Raw genomic sequence first — 17,941 nt, forward strand, 5'->3', positions numbered from 1 at the left:
CTATGCAAGACAACAATTAACTACCAGAGGAAACACCAGGATTTTAGGAATACTTCTGAGGCAAATAAAAGTCAGAACTACAATCCTGACTTTTTAGGTTTCTCTGAAATCATCTGAATTTAACCTGTCCAACAACTCTACATTTGATGCCAAGCACAAAAGTCTCAAGTTAAAAACAAAATGAAATGATATCTCTACATGACTACTAGATTTTTTTTTTTTTAAGGTTTTTTTTTGGGGCACACTGCACAGCATGCGGGATCTTAGTTCCCCAACAAGGGATCAAACCTGTAACCTGTGCCCCCTGCAGGGGAAGCGTGGAGCCTTAATCACTGGACCACCAGGGAAGTCCCCTGGTTACTACAGATTTAAGTTTAAGAAATTTCCGTATCACAAAGACTCAGAAAAGTAAAGAACAACTGTATGCAGTCCTCTTACATCTCATGTTTATCCCCACAACTGTCCAAGCAATAGCTACATAATACTTAATCTTTGTCTCAGACAATCTCTCAAGAACTCGAGCATTTAATGTATCCCAGCACCATCTCCAGGAGCAAGCTGACAATGGTCAGCTGTTACTAAAAAAGCAAAGAGTAAGATATTAAAAAGTCCACAAAGACATAGAGATTCTCTTCTCTGCTGTCTATTGCACCTGATTTTTTCCTTTTATTCTTGTAAATACGGTCACTTAAGCAGCACTGTTGGAATCAGGATAGCAACTACCTTTCAGAAGCCAAACTTCCCAGGTAAGTGCTGTGGCTTCCCTAACAGAACACAGTGTGATCCTCAGCAAATCTCTTTATTCCCTGGACTTCAGTTTCCACCTTTGTGAAAATAAAAAGATCAGACTACATGACACCTAAGATTCCCTCTGGCTCTAACAGTCTGTGACCTGACAATTTTTTTTGCTTATGAACAGTGAAAAATGATATTTTTTATCATTACAAAGGTAACAGCTGCCTGCAACAAATTCAAATAGTAAAGAATGTATAAAGTAGAGGCTGGCAAACTTTTTCTGTAAAGGGCCATATAGTCTGTCACAACTACTCAGCTCTGCTGCTGGAGCTCAAAAGCAGCCAGACAGTGCATAAACCAATGAGTGTGGCTGTGTTCCAATGAAAACAGGCAGCCAGCCACAAGCCATGCTTTGCCAACCTCTGGTATGAAGTATAAAGCAAAAGCCACTCTCCTTACTTTGGCCTCCCCTCCTGGGGTTGCCCCTTTTAGGTCTGGCTTGTGCTCTTTCAAACCATATTCTCACACAACAATTTGTGTATGTGGCTTTAATTTTTTAAGAACAAAATGGGATCATTCTATACATGTTAGCAATTCCCCTTTGATGGACAATTCAAGTTTCTCATTCTCTGATTTTTCACTCATAAATATTCCTCTTGTGAAATCCTTTTACACTGACCTTTGGGCCCTTGGTCCTGCAATGGTTAGCAGTGGTCAGCTGTGACACTTCTGATCCTGTAACAGTCCCACCAATCATGACAGAGAAAAGCAATACAAGAGACTGAACTTGGGAGGGGGCGGACTCAGGAAATGAGGAAAAGAGAAAAGGTACACAACAGGAAGGGAATAACAGTAGAGGATGAAGGAAGGTCAATACCCAAGCCACAAGTACCTTTTTCAAAAATGTTGCAGCTGTTTCTCTCTTTGTTGCTGTGATCCGCTTCACCCCATCTGGGGACTGAACACGAATTATCTGTGGTAAATGAAACAAGTTGGTTACTGCACAGACTAGGAAGGTCCTGACCTATTACTGAAACTAACCTCTGCAGTCTTTCAGCATCTGGGTCACCGAAACTTAGAGCCAAACCTCACCCTTCCCCTTGCCAACACCCAACCCAATGTTTCTAGAAAATGAAGCAGAGGTCTGAGAGACATCAGCTCATGGGAGGACATCCTAAGAGGACTGCCCTAATTCTCAACTCTCACCGTTTCACTAAGAAAAATACGACTTCAATTTTTAACCATTATTTATAAAGAATATATCTGAAACACTAACGTTTTTCTCTTCCGATTTACAAAAAAAATTTTTTTTTAAATCAGCAGGAAAAAACCCACCATGAATCATGAACAACTGAGTTCTTTAAAAAATATCTCACTTTGTTCCAGGATCCATACACAGACTAGACCAACTTAAAAGGATAACAGGAAAAAAAAAAAAAAAAAGGATCACAGGGAATTCCCTGGTGGTCCAGTGGTTAGGACTCCACAGTGAAAGCTGAGGGCACACGGGGTAGATACCTGGTCAGGGAACAAAGATCCCGCAGCCAAAACAAACAAACAAAAAAAAACAATTAAAAACATAAAAAGGATCACAGGAAATCCTCTAATTTGTTATTTACTTTCAATAAAAAATAATAAAAGAAAAGAAAAAAGGTGTTTAATACCACGGTAAAACTTGGCAGGGTTTTAAAAAAATGTATTTTCATGGCAAGCCTGAAATGGTTGCTAGGCCTGGAAGACAACTGGACGGAGCATCACTTTCTAGACTTGATTTTCATGCTGATCGAAGCCCAGTGAAAATGTGCTATTATGCCCTGGCCAACCATCCAAGGTCCTGCCTCAGTGGGTAGCATAAACCGGCATGCCCTGCCGCCAGCAAGACAGAGGATGTTCCAACCACCTGAGGCATGGGAGGAACAGAATGTGCCAGAAAGTACTCATGTTATAGTTACATGAGTACTCATGTTATAGTTACTCCCCTCAGCAACTACTGCACAGTACACTGTATTCAAAACAACACTATACAGACAAGAAATGTCACAAGCAGTTGTTTTTAAAAAGACTTTCACTGATACAGGACAAAATGCCACAATGGCTTTCGATCTGTCCACCTTTATCAAACAAGAATCATCTAGATTTTGCTGAAATAGCTTGCCTATGTCTTTCTCATTTTCTAATAACTTCTGCTTAACTGAAAAGCCTTTGTCCCCATATTGTTCTCAGTTTTTAAGATTTTGTGTTGAACAAGCCTTATGAAATCCCAATTGTTAAGAGCATAAAATATTTTCTTTTTGCTTCTTAACAACATCTGTTTAACTTTCTCACTCATCTATGTGCACTCAAGTTATTTTGACTTTTGATTTCTAGTACGCTTTACTCTGGATTCAACATCTAGAAAAATGTCTTCTTAATACACAGCCTGGGCATTAGGTAAACTCCCATTTATTTGTTTCTGAAATCTGTCTCCAACACTGAGGCAGGTTAAGAAGTAAAGAACTCTGCTTCTCTTTGAGGGATTCTATGACTGTTGCTTTGACTGTTCACTTAGGACCAAGAGCATGACACTCCACACCTCGAGAAGCTAAAGGTCAGGATAACACGTTTCTGGAGAGCTCTAAAGCTTAAGAACTTATTCTACTTGTTCATTTACAACAGGGCACGGCAGTCCAGGTTTCCAAGCTAAGCTCAGTATTTAACTCCAAGAGACAAAGATAATTCATACTGAGGGAAGGTATGACTTGGCCTTTGACACATGGTATAAAGTAAAATACACAAGAGACAGACCAGGCAACATGGACACATAGCTTCTTGGTAACTAAGTTTCCCTATTTATAAGAAAATGAGCCCAGAATATTTCTTGTGGGAGTCAAAGAATTGGTGAGATAAAAATTAGTTATCCCACAGAAAATTTTAGAAGACCTCTTTCTAAATAAATAAAAACTTTTGAAATAAATTTCAGAAGAATCATGTTTTAATTCCTGACAATCTGAGAAATTCGACAAGAGATCCATGCTATCAATGAGACCCTAGCCTTACATACGCTAGTAGAAAAGTGGCCTTCTCTGAAACAACTCACGTGTCCACGGTTACTTCAATTTGGTCAAAAATATTACAGTAAAGAGAAAGTCTGGAAGCAGATTTGAGTGCTAATTCTTAACCTATTTCTAGAGTGAGTCACCAAAGACTAGTAAATCTTATTTTAAAAGGAATCAGTTGCTCGTTTCTCTTGGGGCATTCATGCCCACTGCTCATCTCCAGGCTGGGAAACACGGAGCAGACGCCAGGGCCCCTGAATGGAGAGCTGCATTAGGAGGAGTCACCGGATGAAAGCCTGAAAGTCCAGAGCTGGAGGTTCTTGCAGCCCAGAGCATCCAGAGAGGAGGATGAATGCCATTCCCAGACACCTGGCAAAACTGCAGAGGCTCTCCCATGGCCAAATTCTGAACATGACTTGCCACCCCATACTGCTTCTGCTTCCTCCAGGAAATCCCAGGTGGTCCTTAACGTTAACCAAAAATTTTTCTGTCCAGCTGGTCTGTTGGCTTTTTTCCGGCTATACTGACTTCTGAGAGGAAACTTTCCACAAGTTAAGGGATGGCCAGTTTTTTCCGATTTTCACTTTTTTTTTTTTTTTAACTTTAAGCAGGGAAAGGGAGTGTGTCAATCCCTGACTTAGGGTACAAAATGAGATCAACCTTTATAACATCCCTTTACAGACAGGTAGCTGTTAAGGTCTCCTTGCCATCCACCAGGCCACCGTTTCCCTTCTTAGCAGCTTCCTCTCGTGGGATGGGGTCCCCGTTTACAGAAAGTGCTCTCCTTTTAAGGAACCCATGACAAGGCACTCACTGGGGCGACGAAAGGAGGCAAGACAGACGGACAGGAGGCGAGGAGGGATCGTAGCCCCGGCCCCGAGGAACTGCAGCCCCTCCAAGCGCGACCCCCGCGACCAGGAATGGAAAGGCCGGCACAACCCACACCCCGCGGACGGCCCGGCCTCCCCCGTCGGCCGGGGACGGGAGGAGCTGAAAAGAGGAGGTCGGGAGCCCGGCCACCCGGCCGGCCCATGAAGAGGAGGGCGGGCCGTTGGGCCTCTCCGCAAGCCGCGCCGGCAAATCTGCTGCCTCATCCCGGCACCCTCCCGCCCGGCCGCCCCACTCACGATGCTCTCGGCCATGGTGGCCGCTCCCGTATCCGGGCTTGAGCCCCGGGCCGCCGCTGCCTGCCGCCCCGCGGGCCTTGCAGCCCCGACCCCCGCCTCAGCCCCAGCCCCGGCCTCCGGCCGCCGCCGCCACCGCCGCTCCAGCTTCACCGCCCGGCCGCCACCGCCGCGACGTCCGGTGCCTCGCCCGACGCGCTCCCCCGGCCACGCGACCGCGCAACCGGGTTCCGGCCGCGCGATCAGGTTCCGGCCGCTCAACCAGGTTCCGGCCCCACCAACGGTCCGCGCCTGCGCAGGGCGGCCCCGCACCGGGCTCCCCGCGGAGGGGCGCCCCCGGCTGGCCACGCAGTGGAGAGACGCTGCAGAGAAGCTGGGAGGGAAGCACTAACGCGCGTCTCGCCCAGGAGAGCGGTCGGTGGTCTCGAATTGGACATTCCCAGCGCCTCGCTGGTCCCATGGAAATGGAGAAATAGCTTCGGGAAGGTGACATCATACCTTCATGATATGTATTTTTTAAGAAGGCATTTTCCCTGAATCTAACATAAGAGAAACGAATGAATTTCGACCACATTTTGGATAAATGCTTCTTTGCCACGGAGATACAATATCCTAAAATTGCCCTCAGGGCCAGCTTCATGGGCACCCACGTGTGTGGCTCCGAATGGCCTCACACTTGATTCAATGCTCTGCCGTCACCGTCTTGCAACCTTTAATAGTTTTCAGCAAGGAGCTCCACATTTTTATTTTGCACTGGGCCCTGCACATTTGGTAGCTGACCTTGCCTATGATTATGAAAAAAAAGTTACGAAAACCTCTAAGAGGCTAAACTATGTTTTTTAATCCCATGATTCAATTTCAGATTGTGTTTGTCTCCTGTGTTGAAAACAGTTAGGAGGTTGTTACTCTCATTTCCTCTCCCCGCAGGAAGTCTGAGATCAGGGGGACAGCCGGTTTGGTTTCTTCTGAGGCCTCTCTCCTTGGCTTGCAGACAGCTGCCTTCCTCCTGTGTCCTCCCTCTGCACAGGTGCATCCCTGGTGTCTCTCTGAGTCCCATTTTCCTTTTCTTATAAGGTCATTGGAGGATGGCCCATCCTAATGACCTGATTTTAAGTTAATTACCTCTTTAAAGGCCCTACCTCTAAGTCTCATTCTGAGGTGCTGGGGTTGGGACTTCAATATATAAATTTGGGGGGACACAGTTCGGCCCATAACAGTAGTGGTAACTATGATTTCATCCGAAGGCTACTCTATATCAGAACAAGGCTGAGATGGGGCCTGAGAGGTGATGACCATCTCCCAGAGAGCCTGGCTTTGGAGCCTGATTGCGGTAACTGATGAGGCTGGGTGTGTCCCCTTTGAGGAAGGGACGAGACACAGTTTGGCTGCACAAGGCCTGACCTCCAGCTCCCGTCCTTGCCCTGACCTTCCGCCTGCAGCACAGCAGCCTGAGTGGTCCTTTTAAAGCATGAGTCAGGTCGGAATGCACATTACTCAACACCTGTCATCTCCCCATCTCACTTGGAGCAAAATTCGAACAGCCATTCTTCTTCAAACTTTCCAGGCTTGCTCCCACCTAAGGTACTTTACAGGCCTGAAGCGCTCTTCCTGCACACGTCAGCCTAGTGTTGAAACAGAACAGGACCCTATGGTCTATGCCCCCCATGTCTTCCGCCTGCCTTTTGTCTGTGGAAAAACTTTAGCCAAAGAATAAGTTTAATCAGAGAAATGAGAAAATACAGAAACAAAGGAAAATAGTCAAAGGGGACAAAACAATAATAGTTTATCAGTAAGCAAGGTCAAGGACCTTTAGTTCCACCTCAAGGGCTATAGATAGTATTCTGAGCCGTGCCCTGTGAGCTGTTTTTTTTTTTTTTTTTTGCAGTACACGGTCTCTCACTGTTGTGGCCTCTCCCATTGCGGAGCACAGGCTCCAGACGCGCAGGCTTCAGTGTAATGGCTCATGGGCCTAGCCGCTCCGTGGCACGTGGGATCTTCCCGGACTGGGGCACGAACCCGTGTCCCCTGCATCGGCAGGCGGACTCTCAACCACTGTGCCACCAGGAAAGCCCATGTGAGCTGTTTTATAGGTACTGAAACCCCCACCAGGTAGACGTTAACTACATGATGACCAGACTGTAGCCATGACAGAAGCTGCCACAATTCTGAGAATTGGCCTCATGGAAATGGGAACAAACTGACCCTGGAACTGAAGATTAACTGTACTTAGAACAATCAAGATGATGCTGGTCAGACCACCAAGGACCAATTTCAAGATGACCATCAGAGCTGACTGTGCTGTCTCTGCATGTAGCCCCCTCCCTCCGTCTATAAAAGCTCTTGCCCACTGCTTGTCAGTGGAGGGGAGTCGGCCTTTGGACAGGAGTCTGCCCTTCCCCTTCCCCGGACCCCGCCATTGCCAGCCTCAGAAATAAAGCAAACTTTCCTTTCCACCAGCCTTGCCTCTTTATTGGCTTTTGAGCAGCGAGCAGCTGGACCCCACATTCAGTTACAGTGTGTGCCAAGTGCACTGCCCTCAGACTGAAGTTGCTGGCAGCCCTGGCTGAGCTCCCCTTCGGGGACTGTGCTCACTCCAGATCACGGTCCCTTCCCCAGGCAGCTCATGCCCAATAACAGTGGATGGCTATCAAGGCGCATACCCATGTCTCAATCTGGGATGACTCTGCAGGCCATCCGAGCTGCGGGGATCACCAAGGACTCTGTTGAGATTGCCTGACAGCTCGCCTTCTCCCTCCACCAGCACAATGCTGTTTCCTTCCCGGGTCTGGATCCTGAGACACTCCCCAGTGACCAGGGTTGGCCTCGCAGGGACCCTGACCTGAGAAAATCCACGAGGTTCGTTCCCTCTTTTCTTTTTTTTTTCTTCTTGGCCACGCCATTCGGCGTGTGGGATCGTAGTTCCTTGACTGCGGATTGAACCCGCGCCGCTTGCACTGGAAGTGTGGAGTCTTAACCACTGGGCCACCAGGGAAGTCCCTCGTTCCCTCTTTTCCTTCGGCTTCTTCTCAGCCCTCTTCTTTTATTTTTGTAAAACGATATGAAATTCACAGAACATACAGTTAACCATTTTAAAGGGAAAAACTCAGTATCATGTAGTACATTCCCAGTGTTGTACAACCACCTCCTCTATCTAGTCCTAAAGTATTTTCGTCACTCCCGGAAGGAAGCCCTACACTCCTTCAGCATTAGCTGCCATTTCCCCCTCCCCCAGCCACTGGCAACCACTAATCTACCTTCTGTCTCTATGGCTTTACCTATTCTGAACATTTTATATAAGTGGAATCGTACTGTATGTGGACTTTCTGTGTCTGGCTTCTTTCACTGAGCACCATGTTTTCAAGGTTCATCCATGTTGCAGCCTGTGTTAGAACTTCTTTCCATTTTATGGCTGAATAATCCACGGTATGGATGGAGCACGTTTTGTTCATCCATTCTTCATTGATGGACACCCGGGTTGTTTCCACCTTTTGGCTGCTGTGAACGTGTATATCCATGTATTTGTGTGAGTCCCTGTTTTCAATCCTTTTGGGTGTATACCTAGGAACCCAACATTTTCCTACAGTGAGGCCTCTCTGATCACCTGATATAAGACAACACCCTCCACCAGCCATTTCCTTTCCTTGCTTCCTAACACTCATGACCTTATAAAATAGCATGTATTTACTGGTTTCTTTGCTTACTCTGTGACTTCCCCTGTACTCAAATGTAAGCACCTTATGACGGGTGATTGTCAGGTTTCCTCACTGTTGTAGGGCTCAGAACAGTCCCTGACAGAGAATAAACCCAGTGTCAGTCATCTGTGCTCACAATAATGCTGTGTTAACAAACTCTCCTCATTCAGTGGCTTAAAACTCAGCTGGCCCTCTGCCGGAGTGTAGGCTGGGCTCCGTGGGGTAGTTGTTCTGGGAGAAGCTAGTGGGGGACCCAAAGCAAGAACACAGACAAATGAAGCGAATAAAAATGAAAAGTGTTCCCTCGGCCGTACTACTCTGGAACTGAACACCAGGAGGAGATTTCAGGGGATGGCATAGGTCAGGGCACACAAGTGCCAGGCGTTTCAGGCCCAGCAAGCAGCCCATGTGGCTGGACTGTAAAATGGTGACTAAATGGAGGAAAAGAGGCTAGGCTTAAACATCAAACGGAAGAAGCTGAGAAAGGGAGTGGGGAGGATGGTGGAGACGGGATGCGGCACACACATACCCTGGAGGCCACCCTTTTTCCTGCCACGCACACGTGTTTGCAGAGGGGCCCCTGGCAGCCTCTGCCCCCACCACAGCCTCCGGCCACAGAAGCCAACAGCAGCGTCGACGCACGTCATAGCCTCATGCACTCCACAAGCAGGACCCAGGAGGTGTGGGAGTGCGTGCCCAAGGTCTTCCAGAGTTGTTGGCTGGTAGGGGTCTGCTCTGAGCCAGTCTTTCCACCGCATCCAAGCCAGGGTGAAAGGGCCGACAATGCAGGGTCAGAGAGCCTGGAGCACATCTCTGCCTGCAGAGGTGGCAGCTGCATGGCTGGGGTCCCTCCAAGCACTAGGGCACAATAGTAACCGTGACAAAGTCCTACTCCTGAGAAGCTCAGAGGGTGGGGGATCCCAGCCACCTCAAAACCAGGAAGGATGTGATCTAGCCAGTGATTAAAAAATAAATAAATAAACAAAGGGGGACTTCCCTGGTGGTCCAGTGGTAAAGAATCCGCCTTACAATGCAGGGGACGCGGGTTCGATCCCTGGTCGGCGAACTAAGATCCCACATGCTGTGGGGCAACTAAGCCCACGCCACAGCTACTGAGCTCGTGCACCTCAGTTAGAGAGCCTGCGTGCCGCCAACTACAGAGCCCACACGCCCTGGAGCCTGCGGGCCACAGCTAAGACCCGATGCAGCCAAAAATAAATAAAATAAATAATAAATAAATTCTTAAAAAAAATAAAGGCACTTCAAATATACACTTATAGGGACTTCCCTGGTGGCGCAGTAGTTAAGAATCCGCCTGCCAATGCAGGGAACACAAGTTCGATCCCTGGTCCGGGAAGATCCCACATGCTGCAGATCAACTAAGCCTGTGCGCCACAACTACTGAGCCTGTGCTCTAGAACCCGTGAGCCACAACTGCTGAAGCCTGCACGCCTACAGCCCATACTCCACAACAAGAAAAGCCACTGAAACGACAAGCCCACGCACCACAACGAGCAATAGCCCCTGCTCGCCGCAACTGGAGAAAGCTTGTGCACAACAACGAAGACCCAATGCAGCCAAAAATAAAATTAAAATAAATAAAAATTGAAAATATATATACATACACATATATGTATGTGTATACGTATGTATATGCACATATATACATAAAACTTCTTTCTTGCAGTGAATAAATCGGAATACATTGGCGTTTAGCTGTGGGCAGGTCTCCCGGGCTGTTACTGGGAGCCAGGGTCTGATCTTCGGGCTGAGCTGAGGGGCACCACTGGACCCGCCAGGCTGAGGCCCACACGGGGGCCCTGTGGAGATGCCCATGAGGTCTGCCCCCTGACAGCCCCACCCACGTCATGCCTGCACAGAGCGAGGCCAAGAATCTGGGCTCAAGAAGGATCCTTTGCATCTCAACAAGCAGAGGCTGTCTTAAGCCCTAAACTATGACTCCTCACATGATCCGATCGTGACTGCAAAGTCCCGGTGGGGCTCACAGCTCACAGAGCAGCCGGGGGCACAGGCAGCACCAGCCCTGGTGTCCCAGCCAGAGAGGCCAGCGGGGGACCAGCACACCTTTCCTGGTGGAGGATGGAGGAGGGGGAAAGGAGCCCGCTGCTGTCCCAGGTAAGCCGTGCCTGGAGGCCTGCTGGGGTTGGAGATGTCCCCGGCTGGGTTCTCCCCACCCGGGCCCCCCAGAGCCATGTTGTGTGCTGGGGCTAGCCAGCAGGTGGGTGCTCAGGAGGGGCTGCTAAGATTGGGGTGGGGCTTCATTAATCAGGTGCCTTAACCTCCCCCAGCGCCCTGTTCAGACTCTGAAAGGTGACCTGCCCTTGCCCTTGTGTTTGACACGGCATGGGGTGTGTCCACACCCCAAGGAAAGCGCACACCCAGGGGATGGTGCCCACCAGGGCCATCAGGCCACCCTCACATTTTCCCTGTCCCCCACCCACCTGCGACCTGCCCCGCCTTCTCACCTCCCTGTTGCCCCCTCCTCGAGGCTGCCATCCGCTCAGCCTGGTATGGCCCCTGCACAGGAGATCCGGCAGGCCTCCCCGTGGATCTGGCGGGTCGGGGGGTGGGCTCTGGCTCAGGGTGCAGACAGGGCTGAAGGCCAAGCCGGCAGCCTGGCCTTTTGCTCTTACTGACTTGTTGAGTTCTGGGGGGTGCTGATCAATAACCCTCCTTTCCTGTGCTCTGATGCGGTCAGGCAGGTGGGGAGTGAAGGGCCAGCTTCTTCCTGGTAAACTGGGAGCCCTGCCCAGGCCTGGGGCCTTAGCTTCCTCATTCTTCCCCCACAACCAAACTCAAGGGCCTGCTGCCCCTCCCCCTGCAGAGAGGGGGCAGAAGCCCTCCCATACCTGCCTGCCAGTGGAGGGGCTGCAGAGGCAGGCATATCTGAAGTGGAGACTGTCCATCAAGGGGCCAAATGGAACTGGCTTTGCAGCTTCTCCCAACCTCATGATCAGTGAGCCAGCCCTCTGTTGGGGAGCCAAGAGGAGGGTGGGGGGAACCGAGAGAGGGGGTGACCCCCCAACCGTCAGCACCCTGTTAATTTTCTCTGTGGTAAGGCCAGGGCCCCCAAGCTTGGCTGAGTGTCCCGCTGGAGGGCAAGGTGGGGTCCTCGGGAGGCCCTGCACCCCACAGAGCCCCGGTCTCCTGGCCTCTCCTCTCCCTGCCCCCAGAGCCCCTCACCGTCCCCTCTGCTGCTCGGCCAAGCAGAACAAGCCTTAAGGCCCCCATGTCCCTGGCCTTCTAGGGTCTTTGTGCACCCCTTCCGCCTTCACCTTCCAACTTCACCTTCCAGCTTCCTCCCCCCTGCAGGCTCTGACCCTGCTCCCAGCTGAGCGTCACAGGGTCTGAGTGAAGAGGGTTGCCCTGGTGAGACCTCCCTCTTCTTCCTCCCTCTGCAGGATGCTGGGGATCAGGAACCACCCCTCGCCAGAAGCAGCCCCCTCACTTCAAGCCACCCAGGGCCAGCACCCTGGGAGGACCAGGCCCGGAGGGCAGGCCCTGGGGGGGTCCTGGCCTGCTGCTTCCCCTGGGGAAGCAGCTTCCTCAAGTGCCTGATCTTCCTGTCCAACTTTGTCTTCTCTCTGCTCAGTCTGCTGGCCCTGGCCATCGGACTCTGGGGCCTGGCCGTCAAGGGGTCTCTGGGGAGTAGTTGGGGGGGCCCCCTGCCCGCAGACCCCATGCTGGGGCTGGTGCTGGGCGGACTGGCGTTCAGTGCGGTGAGCCTGGCAGGCTGCCTGGGCGCCCTCTGCGAGAACGCCTTTCTGCTGCGCTGCTTCTCTGGGGGCATCCTTGCCTTTCTGGTGCTGGAGGCCGTGGCAGGGGCCCTGGTGGTGGCCTTCTGGGGCCAGTTACAGGATGACCTGGAGCACGTCCTACGCATGGCCATCACCCACTACCAAGACGACCCAGACCTGTGCTTCCTCATTGACCAAGTTCAGCTCGGGCTGCAGTGCTGCGGGGTGGCCTCCTACCAGGACTGGCAGCGGAACCTGTGAGTCCTAGAGCCTGAAAGGGCGGAGGGCAGCCCCATGGTGGCCGGCAGGGTCCCTGGGGCTGGAGCGGAGGCAGGCCACACACACGCTCACATGCACATACTCACCTATACACAAACTCACCTGTATAGGCTCCTCACCTGTACACATATGTGCGCACACGCTCATGTGGGCACACTTGCGCATGTACACACTCAGGCCCAGCCAGGGCCACGTGGTCATGCAGGGATGTTAATAGAGAAGCTCAGCCAGTAGAGCTAGAAAGTCACTTTTGGGGGTTGTTTTTTTTTCTTTTTCAGTAAGGACATCGTACATCTCAATGTCAATTGAAAATAACTTTTAGTTTAATTCAGGACATCATTTTGGACTATGACTCCACAGTTCTCCCTCCACTGTGTGTGTGTGTGTGTGTGTGTTTGTGTGTGTGTGTGTACATGGGTGTGTTTAGAGCCATATGGAGACTCTTGAAAACCAGCCATTTGTACCCAACAGTCCCTGCGACATGCTGGGCCCTTCTTCCCGGGCACCTTAGAAGCACCCATCTGGATTGTTCTCATTTGGTGGCCAAGTGTGACTTTGGGTCGGTGGCAGCCCTTTCTGGTGTTGTGATGCCACCCAGCCTGCCGACCTCCAAGCCCCTGCCTTACTGAAGCCCATTCTTCAAGGAGATGAGACTGTGCCTGTGAGGGAGGGCGAAGGGTGAGCCTACTGGTCACAGGGCCCTGGATGCCAGTCAAAGGCCAAGGGCACCTGAGGGCTGCCTGAAGTGAGTGACAAGAGCAACACTCTCTCGAGGCCCTGCGAGCTCCTCCCAAGCCTCCCATCCCTTGTTGCTGCCCAGTGTGGCCCCTCATGCCCCCACCACGACCCGGTGACCACTACAGAAGCCTCTACCAGTCCTCAACCCACCTTCTCCCACTCCAGCTCTGCTGCTCAGACCAACTCAGCAGCATCTGTGGAGTGAGGCCGTCTTACTTCCAGCCCCCATCAAACCCTTGCCTCCCTTCAACTGTCTTACGCAGTGTGTGCCTTCTAACCAAGCTTGTACAGAGGCCTATGTAGTGCTGGGATGAATTATAGAGAGCTGGGTATCGTGTGTGTGTCTGTGTGTGCACAAGTGTGTGTGCGTGTGCATGTGTGTGTGTACATGCCTGCCAGTGTGCATGTGTGTGTGCATTCTTGCCTGTGTGCTTGCATGCATGCGCATGTGCATGCCTGCGTGCCTATGTGTGTGTGGCTATGGAAGTTTGAAGGCGGGTAGGAGACATTCCACACAGCGCTGGGGTCCAAGACCAGGGGCCCTGGCCTCCAGATTGATGCTCCCATGTGCCCTTGCAGGTACTTTAACTGCAGCTCCCCTGGGGTCCAGGCCTGCAGCCTTCCTGCCTCCTGCTGTATCGACCCCTGGGAAGATGGAGCCTCAGTCAATGACCAGTGTGGCTTCGGGGCCCTGGGCCTGGATGAGGACGCGGCCCAGAGGGTGGTGCACCTGGAGGGCTGCAGCCCCCCACTCCTCCAGTGGCTGCGCAGCAACATCTGGGCTGCAGGTGGCTACGCCATCGTTGTCGTGGTGGTCCAGGGGGCAGAGCTCCTGCTGGCCATCCAGCTGGTGAGGGCCCTGGCTGTCCACAAGAGGGCAGCAGAGAGTGAGGGCTTGTCCACAGGACCCCCAGACGCAGTGCCCTCCCCTCTGCCAAACTGGTCCCGGGCTGACTGGCAGGTGAGACGAAAGACCAGGGCACCCGGATGGGGTCTGGGGCTGCAGGCCTCCCCTCCCCTCCCAGGGAAGGTGTCAGAATAACCCGCCTTGGTGCTTGTGGACACGCACCTTGGGCCCCCAGGCCTCCTCCACCTGCTGGCCTCTGCCTCCCCAGGGTCCCCTTTCCCCCACACTGCCCATTTGCTTGTAAACGCTGCCATGGTCCGAGTGTAAGCTGACCCCAACGACTGCCTGGCCAGCGTCTGCCTCCCACAGAGGGTGCAGGCAAAGCCTGGCTGGCAGGGAGAGTGGGGGGCGAGCGAGACTGGATGAAATCCTGCCACTGAGCCCCAACTCAGACCCTCACCCCAACCTTCACTTCCGATCTCCACATCTGACCACTTTTGACTCTCACCACTGACCCCCCCCACTTCCAACACCTCCAAGCCCAGTCTATGAGTCCCCACGTCCTCACCATAGCCTGGCTCCTGCTCTCCTCTGGGGCCACCTCCCCCTTTCTTGTCCATTGTGGTGGTTGAGGATGAGGCCCAGGCCTCTCCCTCCAGAGTGCTTTTTTTGGGGGGGGGCGGTAAGTTTTATTGAGATGTATCACTCATACAGTAAATTGCACCAACCTTAAGTGGGCAGCCTGAGGGTTCTTACTTATCCACACACCTGTGGACCCACTACCAGGTCTAGATCCAGCCCCAGCAGGGTCCTTCATCTCCTCCTCGAGGTCACCCCTGTTGGAACTGTGTCGCCTTTGGTTAGCGTGGCTTTTTCTGGCCTTCACATAAATACGATCACAGGGGCCCCCTTCCTGAGAGTCACTCTCTGGTCACTGCTGTGTGAACGGACCCCCCGACGTCCGTGTGGATAGGCACTTGGGCAGCTTCCCGAAGATGACTGCCACTGGGGGCAGTTTCCCGCAGGTTTGTGTGTGGCAGCGTGCCCTGCTTCTCCTGGGTGTGGTGTCAGGAGCGGAATTGCAGGGTTACTGGTAGGCTTTAGTGGACAGTAAGGTTACTGTCCAGCTTTAGTGGACAGTAAGGATGGGCTGGCTGGGCCCAATCTCCCTGCACCTGTTTCCTCACCTGTGGGGAGCAGATAGGTGTTCCCTCCCCCTGACCTGAGCTCTGGCCCCCGGAGTACGTGGGGCTGCCTGCCTTGCCCCAGTCCAGCCATCAAGAGGTTGGCTCAGTGCCCGATGTGCTTCCTTCCCTCAGCCTGGCCAGGCCCCTGCCATCCCTGCCACCAATGCCCACATCCGTCCACTCTTGCTGAAGAGACTCCACCCTTGGGCCCTGCCCCCACTGACAACACATCCCAGACAAGTGGTGGGGGACACGCTAATTTTATTTGAAACAGGACATGGGCCATGTTGGAAAGGACAAGCATCCTGCTGGTGTGACAGGTCCAGAGGGGTCTTGCTCTTTCACTGACGCCCGCAGGACTCCTGCCACCCACTCCGCCAGTGCAAGGGCCTCAGCTGGGAAGGGCTAGTGGGGGAAGCTTGCCTCACCCCCAGACAGGCAGGACAGGGGACACTCCTGGGAGGCCTGCCCTAGCTTTCCAGCCATGGGAGGAGAGGGTCTGTGGACCAGTGTCTCTAGAAGTTAAGCCAGGCCTGGCCGGCCGGAGAGGGTATCCTGCAGGGAGTTGGTGGGCTCCCGGGAACTAGCTTCCATGGGCCTGAGGTCGCCGCCTTGCGGGGATCTCCAGACACAATCTCTGGACACTCTGGAACCCTCCGGTGGGGGGGCGGCCCTGCTCACAGGAATCCTGAGCAGGGGTCAGAAAGGGCAGCGGCATGGAGGGGTCAAGGGCCGGGGTCCAGTGCTAGATGATGCCGTACTGGGCCAGCTCATGCAGCTCCAGGTGGTTGAAGGCCTCCCATGGGCAGATGACAGTGATGTCTGCAGGACAAGGGGGCCAGTGAGTCCAGGAGGGTCCCATGGCCCCAGGAGCCACCAACCCCTCCGGGCCCTGTTGTCCACACCCCAATGGTGAGAGTACAAGTCCAGGGTGTACAGCCCTCTTTTCAGGACATACCACCTTTGGGGTGTGTCGAATGGGCGCCCTGCCCAGGAAGAGAGTGGGTGCAGCAGGCCCAGGGAGGGGGCCAGAGGAAGGTGGGCCTTGCTGCTGGGGGGAGGGGACAGCAAGAGCTTTGGTCTTTTCCAGCCCCTCCAAGCACTCGGTGGACCCGCTGAGTAGGAACAACCCCACTCGGGTGGTGTCTGAAGCTTGAAGTTGGGAAAAAAAAATGAAGGACAGCTGGAGGTGGTGCCCTAAGTGAGCCTCTGCCTGAGGAAGCAGGGGCAGGGTTGATGGGGCCCCAGGCACACTGGGGGGTGGGCAAGTGGGGGGGACCTGGGTGGACGCTAGTGGCCGTCATACCTGTTCCCAGGCCTTCCATTCCGGGGATGTCGTCACCAAACCTACAAGAACAGAGCGGTCAGGGCCAGGAAGAGCGGAGAGGGGGTGTGCATACACTTGAGTGCAGGTTCCTGGGAACGCGGTGTGTCTGAGTGTGTCCTGGGTGTGTACACGTGGGGCTCTTTGGGTGCAGGGAGACATATCAGTTGGTGGGGCTGTGGCTGAGTGTCTGGGTGGCCGCGGGTGGGTGTGCTTTCCGGACAAGAACAGCTAGAGAGGGTGACAGGAGCCCCGCCCCCCGAGTCCCCTCCACCCCCCGCCCCCCATGCCAGGGAATGGGGGACGCTGAGACAGGCCGGCTCAGGCCCTCAAGACCCGCACCACCTGCTTAAGAGGATGGGACCACCTTCCACCAGGAAAGGGTGGCTGAGGCCCCACCCAGCCCCCCAACCTGAAGGCCCCTGCCATGGCCTCTAGCACCAGAAAGGCCCCATCTCCCTCCTGTGCAGCAGGTGGGCCCTCCACCCCCCTCAGGGCCAGCCCTCCCACAGCTCTGCTCACCCTTGGACGCCTTTCTTGGGGGGCTTGCTCTTGAACTGCCTGGTTTGCCGCTGCTTAAATTTGGGGGGCCCTTTCCTGGGAGTGACAGGCCCCCCAATCACCCTGGTGGCCGGCCGGATCTCGGCCTTCGGCGGCTCCAGGTTCATGGCCAGGCTGGCAGAGACCCCGCGGTGACCTTCGGCTTCTGGACTCCCTCACGCTGTGGGCCCTCCTGCTTCCGACCCACCTCTCAGGTCTCAACCCACCAGAGCAGAGGAAACCCTGAAACATGAGACCCACCGGTCCCCAGTATGACTCAAACAGCAGCCCCCTGTCCCAGGGAGCCCCAGGCAGGGGCTGAGAGTGCTGGGTGGCCCCCCGGTGTGCCCCTCCTCACTGCCTCCCCCTTCTCCTGCATTCCCCATCCCAATCCCTGGGGTGGGACACTTGGCCTCATTCATGGTGGCATGTTAGGCACCTAGCGGTGCCAATAACGGTAACCCGAGAAATGGGAGGGCAGGGTGCCCGGGCAGGGGAGGGGCCTGTGTCACAATGAAACGCCCAGGCGAGCTGTGTAGCCCTGGCCCCAGCAGCGTCTTCCCTCTGCTGGTAAATACCCTACCTCCCCCGTCCCACCCCCCACCCCGCCCCAGCCACTCACTGGGCACCAGCATCACCTGCTGGTGTCCTTGAACCCACTGCACAGGGTGACCTCCCCTCC

At 53.5% G+C, this 17,941-nt stretch overlaps 3 protein-coding genes across 6 annotated transcripts in view; 1 reads left to right on the forward strand and 2 right to left on the reverse strand.

Moving 5' to 3' along the window:
* NPLOC4 (NPL4 homolog, ubiquitin recognition factor) overlaps nt 1-5,047 on the reverse strand; it is a 55,105-nt gene extending 50,058 nt beyond the window's left edge. For 2 of the 4 annotated variants that reach the window (XM_059997182.1, XM_059997181.1), the window contains exons 1-2: nt 4,898-5,029; nt 1,628-1,708 (exon numbers count right to left, since the gene is read on the reverse strand). In XM_059997182.1, coding sequence (XP_059853165.1) covers nt 1,628-1,708; nt 4,898-4,912 — 96 coding nt within the window. In that variant the 5' untranslated portion in view covers nt 4,913-5,029. Of the gene's footprint in view, nt 1-1,627; nt 1,709-4,584; nt 4,604-4,897 lie in introns of those variants that run through there. The other 2 variants (XM_059997183.1, XM_059997184.1) reach the window with 2 other exon arrangements.
* A 5,639-nt stretch (nt 5,048-10,686) lies between these two features.
* Nucleotides 10,687-14,403, forward strand: TSPAN10 (tetraspanin 10). Its single transcript, XM_059997284.1, has 3 exons — nt 10,687-10,722; nt 12,009-12,601; nt 13,941-14,403. Exons 1-3 carry the CDS (start codon nt 10,687-10,689, stop codon nt 14,401-14,403), a joined length of 1,092 nt encoding a protein of 363 aa, XP_059853267.1.
* Nucleotides 14,404-16,140: 1,737 nt separating this feature from the next.
* Nucleotides 16,141-17,405, reverse strand: PDE6G (phosphodiesterase 6G). Its single transcript, XM_059997017.1, has 3 exons — nt 17,242-17,405; nt 16,702-16,742; nt 16,141-16,217 (listed from the first exon to the last, which is right to left on the reverse strand). The coding sequence occupies exons 1-3, from the start codon at nt 17,385-17,387 to the stop codon at nt 16,141-16,143; spliced, it is 264 nt and encodes an 87-aa protein (XP_059853000.1). The 5' UTR covers nt 17,388-17,405.
* Between the last annotated feature and the right edge of the window lie 536 nt (nt 17,406-17,941).

Source organism: Delphinus delphis, chromosome 19 (assembly GCF_949987515.2).
Source record: "Delphinus delphis chromosome 19, mDelDel1.2, whole genome shotgun sequence".
Lineage (NCBI taxonomy): Eukaryota > Metazoa > Chordata > Mammalia > Artiodactyla > Delphinidae > Delphinus > Delphinus delphis.

Bases quoted from the DNA above. Each gene is read 5' to 3' on its own strand.
- TSPAN10 (XM_059997284.1), top strand. From the start codon at position 10,687: ATGGAGGAGGGGGAAAGGAGCCCGCTGCTGTCCCAG. The intron at 10,723-12,008 runs GTAAGCCGTGCC...CTCCCTCTGCAG, and splicing joins GGAGCCCGCTGCTGTCCCAG to GATGCTGGGGATCAGGAACC. The intron at 12,602-13,940 runs GTGAGTCCTAGA...GTGCCCTTGCAG, and splicing joins CAGGACTGGCAGCGGAACCT to GTACTTTAACTGCAGCTCCC.
- PDE6G (XM_059997017.1), bottom strand. From the start codon at position 17,387: ATGAACCTGGAGCCGCCGAAGGCCGAGATCCGGCCGGCCACCAGGGTG. The intron at 16,743-17,241 runs GTGAGCAGAGCT...CTGTTCTTGTAG, and splicing joins CCCAAGAAAGGCGTCCAAGG to GTTTGGTGACGACATCCCCG. The intron at 16,218-16,701 runs GTATGACGGCCA...CTTGTCCTGCAG, and splicing joins AATGGAAGGCCTGGGAACAG to ACATCACTGTCATCTGCCCA.